This window comes from Crocuta crocuta, unplaced genomic scaffold (genome assembly GCF_008692635.1).
Source record: "Crocuta crocuta isolate KB4526 unplaced genomic scaffold, BGI_CrCroc_1.0 scaffold180, whole genome shotgun sequence".
Classification (NCBI taxonomy): domain Eukaryota; kingdom Metazoa; phylum Chordata; class Mammalia; order Carnivora; family Hyaenidae; genus Crocuta; species Crocuta crocuta.
This window is the reverse complement of record NW_027527549.1, coordinates 937,114-948,403: the sequence shown is the minus strand read 5'-3', so window position 1 is coordinate 948,403 and position 11,290 is coordinate 937,114. Positions and strand designations below refer to the sequence as shown.

Below are 11,290 nucleotides of genomic sequence, written 5' to 3'. Positions count from 1 at the left end.
ATTATTAGCAGCATCTTTTGTCTATCCCTACTAGATACCAATAAAACCCCCAGGTGTAACAAAAATGTCTGCAGACATTACCAAAGGTGCCCTGTGGGGACTGAATCACCCCCGTTGAGAATGGCTGATCTAGATCATGGGTCCCCAGAGATTAGCTGTAGAGCGATCAGAACAGCTTCAGAATTGCATTTTCCATAGTTTGACTTACTTCATTAAAACGTGAATGTTTGGGGCGCCAGGGTGGCTCAGTCAGTTAGCGTCAGACTCTTGACTTTGGCTCAGGTCATGATCTCACGGTTTGTGGGCTCGAGCCCTGGGTGGAGCCTGTTTGGGATTCTCTCTTGTTCTCTCTGCCTCTCCCCAGCTCACATGCACTCTCTCTCAAACTTTAAAATACATAAATAAACAGGGTTACCTGTGTGGTTCAGTCCATTAGGTGTCCAACTTTGGCTCAGATCATGATCTCACAGTTTGTGAGTTCAAGCCCTGCGCTGGGTTCTGTGCTGACAGCTCAGAGCCTGGAGCCTGCTTCAGATTCTTTGTCACCCTCTCTCCCTCCCCCTCCCCCACTTGCATTCTGTCTCTCAAAAATAAATAATAAAAACATTTAAAAAAAAATTTTAATAAATAAAATGTGAATGTTTAGTTAGGTACTAAAAGAGATAAAGTGTAAAGTGCTGCCAATTTAAAGTGCTACAAGGGAAGAGGATATAAGTGGTAGAGTTTGGATAAGTTGACTTTAAAAAATTACTATATTGGAAATATTGGCCTAAAGACGGTATGCTGGTATGGCTCAGCAATTGAGTAAATGTTACTAAAACGATCCGATATTGGAGCTTTTAAAAGATTAAGTCCTGAGGTGCCTGGGTGGCTCAGTTGGTTAAGCATCTGACTTGGGCTCAGGTCATGATATCACAGGTTCGCAAGTTTGAGCCCTGCGTTGAGCAATGCACTTTCATCGCAGAGCCTGCTTGGAATTCTCTCTCCCTCCCTCTCTCTGCTTCTCCCCTGCACACACATGCATTCTCTCTATTTCTCTCTCTCTCTCTCTTCCCCCCCAATAAATACATTAAATATTTAATTTTAAAAATAAATAAAAGATTACTTTTAAAAATAAAAGATTAAGTCCTACTTGGTTGCTTTTCTGTAATGTGTGGGGCAGAGTAGAATATAAAACTATTGCTTTTGAAAAAGTGTAATTTTAAAATCTCAGTGAAGAAACAGTATCTAACTGTAGCCTAGGTTGGCTCACTTATAAGCACAGTGACTAAAGCTTAAGTATACTGTGGAGTTAATTATATTTCTTCTTCCTAGGGGCTCTCTGTAGCCTTGGCACACATAAGTGGCTTCGTGATGTGATACATAAGTAGATGCATGTTTTTAAAATACTTGAGGGTAGTTGATATTGTGCTTTTAGAAAGATGGCCCTCTGATGTCTACCTTGGTTGAGAGGTAGTATGTAACACATGGAATGGGTGCCCCTGATGACCACGGCGCTTTAGAATATTGCAGAGGCCATCATTTGTGTAGTCCTGACCATAATTTATTGCCACGGATTAGTGGCTCTTAAAAGCTTCCGTTTCTCCCAGCCCCCTTCTTGAACGGGAGTTCCGCTACAATTATTCTATCCCTTTCTCATACATTGGGTGTTTGGGGGAGGGTAGGCAAATAACGGATTTTCTTAGTTAATGGATTTACACGTCCAGAGGAGCTGTACCCAAGGATCCTTGTTTGTTCACGTGCGGACCTGGCACAGTTGACCACACCCTGCACTTTGAGCCCATGATACAAGGTGATAAGGCTTTTGAGAGAGGGTTGTAAATTATTGTGGCCAGAGCACAAAAGAAGCAAGTGACGTGAAAAACTTCTGGCCTCATTTTTCAGTACTCACTGGGAGTACAGTGTTAGAAGTGCAAGAGTGAAGGGTAGGCGGGTGGTGGGAGAAGGGCTGAGATGGTTCTTCCGGAAGGTGCTACAATGAAGGCTCAAGGGGAAATGCACAAAGGAAGAAACTGTACCCAGTTGTCCCAGAGAGGGCATTCTCTGTTTCTGTAGTCTTACGACATTGATTATGCTAGATAACCACAAAGGTAGATAAGATAATGCAAAGATTAGATTCCGAAGATGGTATTTGCCTACAAGCAAAAGGGTTGTGAAATGAATTACTGTGGGAAGGGTTTATTATTGAGGGAAGACAGGACTTGGTTTTAAATTTCTATTCTGCCACTTACTGATGCCACTTACCCTGGGTAAGCTATTTAACATCAGTTGGATGGTATCTTATAAACCCTTTCTTTGTGTTCCAGTATGTTAGTTTGGGAGTATGCCAAATTAATTTTTTGGAATCCTTAAATTTTTAGTGACTAGCTCTAGTGTGAAAAGAGTTTGGCTCAGAATTCTCTCTGAAGGAACTTCTAAGTCTCAAGCTTACTTAGTAGAAACTGAAGTTTCGGCCCTAGTGACAGAGGACAAAAACATAACTTGTGTTTCTAGTCCAGGGGTGCCTGGGTGGCTCAGTCGGTTGAGTGCCCAACTGTTGATTTCAGCTCAGGTCATGATCTCATGGGCTCGGGGGTTTGAGCCCCTGTCCTGCGCTGACAGCCAGGAGCCTGCTTGGGTTTCTCTGTCTCCTCTCTCTCTGCCCGTCCCCTGCAAAGCAAATAAATAAACATTTAAAAACAAGAAAACAGAAGATTGACTCTTGTTTTTTGCTAGTAGAACTTTCATTCTGAACCACTGACTCACTGTTTATGCTCAAATCTCTTATCAGTTTACCAGTCACAGTACCTTGGAAGGGTGATAGGTTTCAGTGCTGACACCCACATCCAAAATCTAGGTGTGGCTATACTAAGAAGGGGCAGCCAGTGGGTAAGTGTCTAATCAGGAGATCTCCTAACAGAGTGATGGAGTCTAACCCTGTTAGGAAAACCCTATTTAATTCTGTTAGAGATTGAGTCCCAGATCCCTTCCAGCCTAGTCCTTAGGTTTGGGCTAACAAGGAGACATTTAACATTGACTACATTTCAGATATAACATGATCTTATTTAATCCTCAGAATTTCTCTGTGAAATACTTTGTACTGTCTCCAGTCACAATTTCTCAAATGCCCAAGTTTTTTTTTTCTATCCTCTTAGTTTTTATGTATCCTGTTTCCTTGTGGCAGTCTTATTTCTCCTGTTTGCCTCATAATCCCTACTTGTCCCTCAGAGCTCATCTCAGATGTTATGACTTCAAGGAAGCCTTCTTAACCCCATAGGTTTGATTCCCTATTGCACATTGTAATTTCAATAAGCACAAGAAATTATGTGATTAGTCACGTAACATCTGCCTTGCACGCTGAAGTGTAAGCTCCTTGAGGACAGGAACTGTGTGCCATTTTTCTGTTATTTCTGGTGCTAGGTATAGTTCCTTACCCTTAGATACTCAGTAAATTGGGGCACCTGGGTGATTCAGTCGATTAAGATACTGACTTTGGCTCAGGTCATGTTCTCATGGTTTGTGAGTTCGAGACCCTCACTGGGCTCTTTGCTGTCAGTGCAGAGTCCTTTCTGAGCCCGCTTCGGATCCTCTGTCTCCCTCTCTCCCTGCCCCACCACTGGTCGTGTGTGTTCATGCACACACAAATGTGCTCTCTCTCCCCTAAAATAAACATTTAAAAAAAGTAAGTTAAATGTATGATTATGGCAAATAAGTGCCATATGTCAGGCATTGAAGGATTACCTGTTATAACTTCAGAACCTCCTTTCCATAAGTGACATCACACAGCCAACCTAACAGGAAGTATTTCTAAATGAAATTGCCCAAGAAAGCTCTTCCTGAACTCTATTTCAGTTCTAAATTGGCCAACAATACAAGTTATTAATTAATCTTGGGTACTGGCTAGGGTGTGGTTCTGAGAAAAGGAACTGAAAGTCTTCAAAAAGTCTCCCGTGTTCTGTATAGTGAGCTCACCAGAGGAGTTCCACATCTGAGCAGCTAGATTTGAAGGAAAATTCTTGGGCAGGCTCTAGGAAACTTTATAAAATGGAGACACACCTGGTTTACCAGTATTTCTGACTAACAGCTGACCTGAAAACTGCTTGTTTTGTGGAGAAGGAAAACTCTGCTGCAGATATCCAAACAAACATCTAAAATGAAGAGCCCCCGAACTTTTGAGGAGCAAACGGAATGCATCGTGGACACATTACTCACAGGCTTCTTAAGCACCACGCTGCAGGCTGCTAAGCGGGACCTACGTTGTGCAGATGAAACAGATTCAGGTAAGGAAGGCTCCCTGGCCTGAGGTGGTGATTGTAGGTCAACAAGAGACTTTGGGCATATTTCCTTATTTCCTCTTAAGTTTCACAAGGCAAACTAAGCTTTTAGCAATACCTGAAAATCAGTAGTCTCCATGGAAGGGAAAGATATTCTCTGATTCTCGGTATTGACAGAATATTGAAGGTATTCTTGGGAGAGAACAGTGCCAAGGTTGCTTCAAGGTCAAGAGCTTTCTCCACTGCCCAGATTCCTGGGAGCTGCTATCCCTTCTGGCTCTGTAACAAATGTGAATGTGTTCCCTCTGTTAGGAGAGTCTTGCTCTTTTGATGTGGCCATCATTGCTGGTCGCCTTCGGATGCTGGGTGACCAGTTCAACGGAGAAATGGAAGCTTCTGCCAAAAACGTCATTTCAGAAGCCATTCGGGGACAGGTGAAGTTACTGGTTTTCCTATTTCAGATGCTCTTTTCTTACTACCCTTACATGACCGTGACTAGAAATATCCTGTGAACGATGTGGGGGCTGGAGAAATAGCAGGAATTATCCAGTTGTTTAGGAGTTCATCAGAGCCCAAGTGATAGTGAGATTGTTTCCATTTGTTTCCATCAAAGCTGTGCTGCTTACAATGCATGGAGCACATCTGTAGCATTTTGTTCCTAGTCAAGCACTTTATTCTCTTATATACCTGTTTTAATATTTATTTTGCTGAGAGTGGGTGTCTCCCCTTCCCCACCCCCAGAAGGCCCAGCAATGGAACTGTGTACAGGAATGATAGGCAGTCACCACACTGAGGGAATATGTACTTACAGCAGCCACCTTGGGCTTACCTGACTTTTCATTAGAATGAAGATTATTGTAGTAGCGTTTAGATTCTGGATTGGATGTAAAGACCACAGGCAGTGTTCTGGAAGATGTTGCTGATTTGTATCAATAATGGCAGGTAATATTAACTCATCACTTAAAACGTGCCGGACAGCATTCTAAATGCTTTGCACTTATTATCTCATTTAAGCCTGCTACCACCCTCTGAGGCAGTATAGAAACTATTATTCATAAGTGCGACCTCTCCTCATGTGCATGAAATGCTGTGAGAGCAAACATCTGACCTGTTTGTTCACCGCAGGATGCACATGACTTAGAAGAGCACCTCGTATACAGGAGACCCTCGCTAAGTATTTTCTGACTTGATATCCATATAAGCAGATGTGGAAACTGAGGAGTAGGGACACAAGAAATGAGGCTACTCCGTAAGTGTTGAAGTTAGGATTTGAACCACATCCTTCAGCCTTATGCTTTACTCGTCCTGAATACAGCTTGGATGGGGCGTCTATTCAGGCAGAACCAGACTTACTGTTCCTAATTGCTTGCGCTAAAACTTTCCCAAGGTAGCTAAGAGATGAATTTACCTTTTTTTTTTAATTAAAAAAAAAGTTTTTTGAAGCAGTCCCAAACTCATAGGAAAGTTGTGCATATTATACAAAGAATTTCCCTCTTGAATCATTTGAGAGTAGGTGGCTGATAAGATGTACATCATCTCTAATACTTCTACACTTCCTTCCAACGAGGCTATAGTTTTATATATAGCCACAATCTAACGCCCAAAACCAGGGAATCAACACTGACACATTTTCATCTTATCCTCAGATTCCATTCAGATTTTTCCAGTTGTCCGAATGATGTCACTTACAACAAAAAGATTTAGGCCAGAATCAGATATTGGATTTAAGTCGTGATGTCTCTTTAGTCTCCTTCAATCTGAAATAGTTACTGAGTCTTTCTGTGACTTTTCATGCCCTCAACACTTAAAGAGTATGGGGCAATTATGCATAGATTCAGAATATGTCCCTTTACAGTAAGATCATGGAAGTGTCCAGTATTCTTCCCACCGCACCTATTAAGTGGCACAAATTTCAATTTGTCCCATTACTGATGTTAATTTAATCACTTAAGATGGTGTCCGCAAGGCTTCTCTATTGCAGTTATATCTGTAGTTAATATAGTTAAATTTCATGGGAGGTACTTTGGAACCATGTAAATATCTAATATCTTGTCAACATTTCGATCTGTTCATGTATTTATTTTTTACCTCAACATGGACTCGTGAATTCCTATCTGTTACTAGTAATCTGTTCCCATCATTATCTATTTGGATGTTCAGATTGTCCTAGTTCTGGCCAGTGAGTGAGAGTCCTTCCGATCTGGCTGTGTCTTCTTGGCATGTTCTGTTACTCTGTGAGTACTTCCTTACTTCCTGACAAGTCTCTTATATTTCCAGGACCCAGCCTGAAATCAGCCATTGTCCAGGGAGCTCTGGTTTGTTTTAGTGGAGGATGGTATTTGGAAACCAAGAGCTAGGTACTCATACAGATGGCCCTTCTGACTTGTTTGGACTCTGACACCCTGCTCTGACTCCCATGGGCCCCTCTACACCACACACAGCACATCTTGCTTGGCCTCATCTCATGACTTTTTTTTTTTTTTAATTTTTTAACATTTCTTTATTTGTGAGAGACAGAGCATAAGCGAGGGAGGGGCAGAGAGAGAGGGAGACACAGAATCTGAAGCAGCTCCAGGCTCTGAGCTGTCAGCACGGAGCCTGACATGGGACTTGAACCCGAAGTCAGACGCTCAACTGACCGAGCCACCCAGGCGCCCCATCCCATCTAATGACTTTTGAATCAATTTTTGGGGTGAAGGAAAGAGGAAGAGAAAAAACAAATCTTTTTTTTTTTTAACTTCAGAATTTCCCAGACTTCAGTCATTCAAGCAGTACCTTCACAACTTGACTATTAAGTACTATCACGTACTTGATATTGTGCTTTCAAATCATTTTGTTTTTCTTTCAATCATTTTGTTCATCTTAAATAGTGATGCCTGAAATCATGGGTTTGATGGGATACTTATGTTTTCTCTATACCCATTACAATAAATACCAAAGTTTGGCCATCTACTCCTTAGATTATCTCAGATACAGCCAGTGGTGCGTTTACCATTCTCTAGGAAACACTGGCTTTCCTGGATTCCTGCAACTACAGCTTCTTGCATTTTTTTATCGATACTTCACTGATATTCTGTCTCTTCCCAGGCAGGAGCTGTACTGCAGGACACAGTAACATCTCTCAGCAAGTCCTGGTGTGCTCAGGACCCCAGCTTAGTTTATGAGAGAGCCTTCCTGGCAGTGTCTGTGAAGCTTCTTGAATTTGTGGCCCGCACAGCTCCTGACATGGCAAGACAGGTGGCTGTCCCCATAGTAAACATGATCAACGGGAACAGTGCCATCCGGGAGTTTGTCCAGGGCCAGGGAGGTTGGGTAAGTATATTGGGGCCCCTGGCTCTCATAGGCATTTGCATGCTTTTGTACTCTTAACCTGGGACTCCATTTCCTGATTCTTTGTAAGCTGGAAACCAGGTAGAAAAACAGGCCACCCTACTTTGCTGAAAATGCCAATAGAAAGGGGAGCGAGCAGTCAGAAGCTCAGGACTGTGGGTGGTGGACTCCAGGGACATTTGGCCTAAAATGTGGACTACTAACTCTGTAAAGCTAAATCCCACTTCCTATGTATAACCGCCTAGTAAGTATCCTGGTGATAGAATGCCAATCTCAGCCTGGCTTCACTTTGTTCCCTGGTAAATTTCTGGGTCTCCTCTCCCTAACATCTTTGGATGTATGTTGAAGAGATTCAGAACCGTCCCCCTGTTGCCTAACAAAAAACCACGTCTAGGGAGGCATTCTAAGCCCACGTCCTAGTAACCATTAGGACATCTGCTCTCACAGAGCACTTCTCTTCATTTCCAGCATCAGCAGGGGCCTTAGGAAGAGCCGCATTTCCTGAGGTATCTGCAGATTATTCACGGTTTCTTTGGGAAGCTCCTGAAAAGCATCCCTTTGACTGTAGGCTATCCACTGTCCTTCCTAGGAGAACCTGGAGAGCTGAAGAAGAGGCGGCCGTTTGCCAGCCGAACATCATTGCCTCTGTGACTGATCAGGTGATTGATTTCTGGCGATTAAAACAGACACCCAAACCAAGGCTGCTTTCTTTTGTACGGAACCGAACTCAGCTGAATAATTTCTTTTCTGCTGATTGCTAACGCTGGGAGGTCTACAGAGATCTTGTGCTTTGTGTTTTTATGAGAGTTTTCATGAGGTACCATGTAAGCAAAGACCTCTAGACACAGAGTAGTGACTTGTCAATAGGAATTCCAGGCACCAGAGCAGGGCTTTGCTGGCGGTAGTTTGGGAAGGGGAGTTCACAGTAAACTGTTTCTTCACAGTTCGCCTTGTCCTTTGGGAGAGATCTTGTCTGCTCATTTAGCAGTCTAAAGGACCTCAGGGAGATTTTTGTTGGAATCTTGCTATTTTACGTTAGGAATTTCCTTTTGAATTCATAACCCGAGTTTTGTGTTGATTTCACCAAAGCAGAATTATTTTCTGCATCTTTAGGTTGAAAGCAAAACATAGCTGTTTCTGCATCTGCCCTTCTACCAGAAAGGCCGACAAAAGATAAAACAGTGAGTGCATTTTTACTGCCACAGGATGCAGGAAGTGCTGGCCCACATCTAGGACAGAGGGGCCATCCCAGCTCAGATGAAACTCGCTGCATACCATGGTGTTTTTCAAACCAAACAGCGGCCTCCAAACCGCATGTGGACCTTATACACTGCCAGTTTCCAGGCCCCCTCCTGGAGATTCTGATTCTGCAGGGGTGGGCCGGGCCTCGGGTCCTGCCAGCTCCACAGGGGGTTCTAATGTACATACGGAACTTGAGATGCCACCATTGTAGACAATGGATTGGCCGAATCCTGCCCGCTGCCTTTGTTGTCAATTGTTTTTTTGGATTGCAGTTACACTCACTTGTTGACATCTTGTCCACGGCTGCTTTGGTACTGTGACACAGAGCTGAGGACGAACAGCCAGCACCATATGGCCTATAAAATACATTTACTGTCTGGCTCTTTACTGAAAAGTTTGTAGACCCTTGCTTTAAAGCTAAATGAACATTTCTCCCTGGATGATTTAAATTCTGTTGCAATCCCCATAATTCCTGCTGAACACCATTGTAGATAGGATAACTAGAATTTAGTCAAAGAGTGTTTGTTGGTTCTTGCATAGTCCACACTTTCTCTAGGACTTTGGGAAATCAGAAAGCTCTGTGACTCCCGATTGGAAGTGACTGGAAGCTATGGTATGTGTATCTCGAAATAGTCCTTGATAATTTGTAGATTAGTAGCTGGTCATCACTCTTACATCCCTAAGTCCCCAAACCAGACTACTTACCTGGCTGTCAAGAAGAAGAGCATTGTTGGGGCGCCTGGGTGGCTTAGTCGGTTAAGCGTCCGACTTTCGCTTAGGTCATGATCTCGCAGTTCGTGGGTTCGAGCCCCGTGTCGGGCTCTGTGCTGACTGCAGCTCAGAGCCTGGAGCCTCTTTCAGAGTCTGTGACTCCCTCCCTCTCTGCCCCTCCCCTGCTCACGCTGTCTCTCTCTCTCTCTCTCTCCTAGAAATAAATAAAACATTAAAAAAAAATTTAAAAAAAAAAAAAGAAGAAGAAGAGCATTGCTGTATCTATTTTGAAAAGAGGCATTAATGGTTTGGTTACTGTTTGGCTAATGGCTAAAGTGTAACCACATCCCCTCCCTTCAGCCAGCAGCTATCTGTTTCCCCTAAATGGGTAGAGAATTAAAGATGTAGCACTGCTACTATGTTTTGACTTTTTCAAGTTATGCTATTTCCTCTATTCATAGAGAAATCACAATAGGTTAGTGATCCCAAGTGAGATTTCATGTTTTTTTCATGTAAAAATTAGCCTTTTTTTTTTTTTGCACTGATTTAAGACACTTGATGTATTCCTTTGTCCCTTACATTACTGTAAATTCAACAGGATGGGTTTTGTGGTGTCTTACTTCTTAGGTCAAATCACTATTTTCACTTTGACCATGCTATTTTGTTCATGAAATAAAGTCGTGTCTATGTATTTGAATGAATTCTCAGCAAGTGCAAACTAAATTGAATGATACAGGAACAGAATAGATTGGGGTTTGCCTAGGGCAAGGGGTAGTAGGTGGGGGAAATGGGTGAAGGTGGTCAAAGGGTATAAGTTTCCAGTCATAAGATGAAAAAGGTCTGGGGGAGTGATGTACCTCATGGTGACTATGGGTAACAATACCATGTCGTGTATTCAAAAGTTGCTAACAGAGTCGATTTTTAAAGTTCTTACCACACCCACACCCACAAAACTATTTATCTGTCCTATATTTACGTATTTATTTAAAAAAATTTTTTAAAGTAATGTCTACACCCAGCATGGGCCTTGAACTCACAACCCTGAGATTAAGAGTTGTATATTCCACTACCTGAGCCATCCCGGTGTCCCGAAACACATTGTTTTACTAGGCAAGGTGATAGAGGTGTTAACTAACCTTACTGTGGTAATCATTTTGAAATTTATACATATATCTAATCATTACGTTGTACACCTTAAACGTATACCATGTTATATGTCAATTCTCTCTCTCAGTAAAGCTGAAAAATAAACGATAAATGTCAGAGGCCAGCAGCCTCCCCTTTGTCTTTTCTTTTCCCAGCTCGCTCTGCCAGCTCCCTACACTATCCTACACTGTCAGTAACACATCTGGGTAGGAATTGGGGCCAAGGGCGCGTACTATCTTGACATTGTGCCCCTGGGGATTATACCCAGTAAGTGGGTAAAGCAGCTGTGGCTTGGGTGTTGTGTTTGTTCCCAGGAGAGCTGAAGTTGGGGGGAGGCAGGGACAAAACACGGCAGTAGCCCAGAGATGAAGACATTCATTCAGATGGTCTGATTTTAACAACGTAGTTTCACCAAGACTCATCAGTGACATTGGGCAAGTACTCCATTGGGCCTTAGTTTCCACATCTTACAACAGAGAAGACCTGGTAGCCAATTCAGAGGGCTGTGGTCAGGGGTAAATGGAAGAATACACTGTGCAAAGGGCTTAGCCCGGTTTCTGGACTATTCCAAGCACCGTGCCATGAACAATGCGGGGCCACTGTGATTC

The 11,290-nt window shown here is 42.9% G+C and overlaps 1 protein-coding gene across 2 annotated transcripts; it reads left to right on the top strand.

The window, feature by feature from the left end:
• The first annotated feature begins 1,171 nt into the window (after positions 1–1,171).
• On the top strand, positions 1,172–10,794 carry BCL2L15 (BCL2 like 15). Of its 2 annotated transcripts, XM_077766927.1 has the most exons (5): positions 1,172–2,868; positions 4,064–4,259; positions 4,566–4,687; positions 7,341–7,565; positions 8,173–10,794. In XM_077766927.1, the coding sequence occupies exons 2-5, from the start codon at positions 4,133–4,135 to the stop codon at positions 8,188–8,190; spliced, it is 492 nt and encodes a 163-aa protein (XP_077623053.1). In that variant the 5' UTR covers positions 1,172–2,868; positions 4,064–4,132; the 3' UTR covers positions 8,191–10,794. The 2 variants fall into 2 exon arrangements, with proteins under 2 accessions (XP_077623053.1, XP_077623045.1); XM_077766919.1 differs by lacking the exon at positions 1,172–2,868 and having other exon boundaries at positions 3,169–4,259.
• Positions 10,795–11,290: the final 496 nt, after the last annotated feature.

What these genes read in the sequence shown, in the direction of transcription:
- BCL2L15 (XM_077766927.1), top strand. Translation starts at nt 4,133, where the DNA reads ATGAAGAGCCCCCGAACTTTTGAGGAGCAAACGGAATGCATCGTGGAC. An exon ending in TGCAGATGAAACAGATTCAG is followed by an intron (nt 4,260 to 4,565) that starts GTAAGGAAGGCT and finishes TCCCTCTGTTAG; the next exon opens with GAGAGTCTTGCTCTTTTGAT. An exon ending in CAGAAGCCATTCGGGGACAG is followed by an intron (nt 4,688 to 7,340) that starts GTGAAGTTACTG and finishes GTCTCTTCCCAG; the next exon opens with GCAGGAGCTGTACTGCAGGA.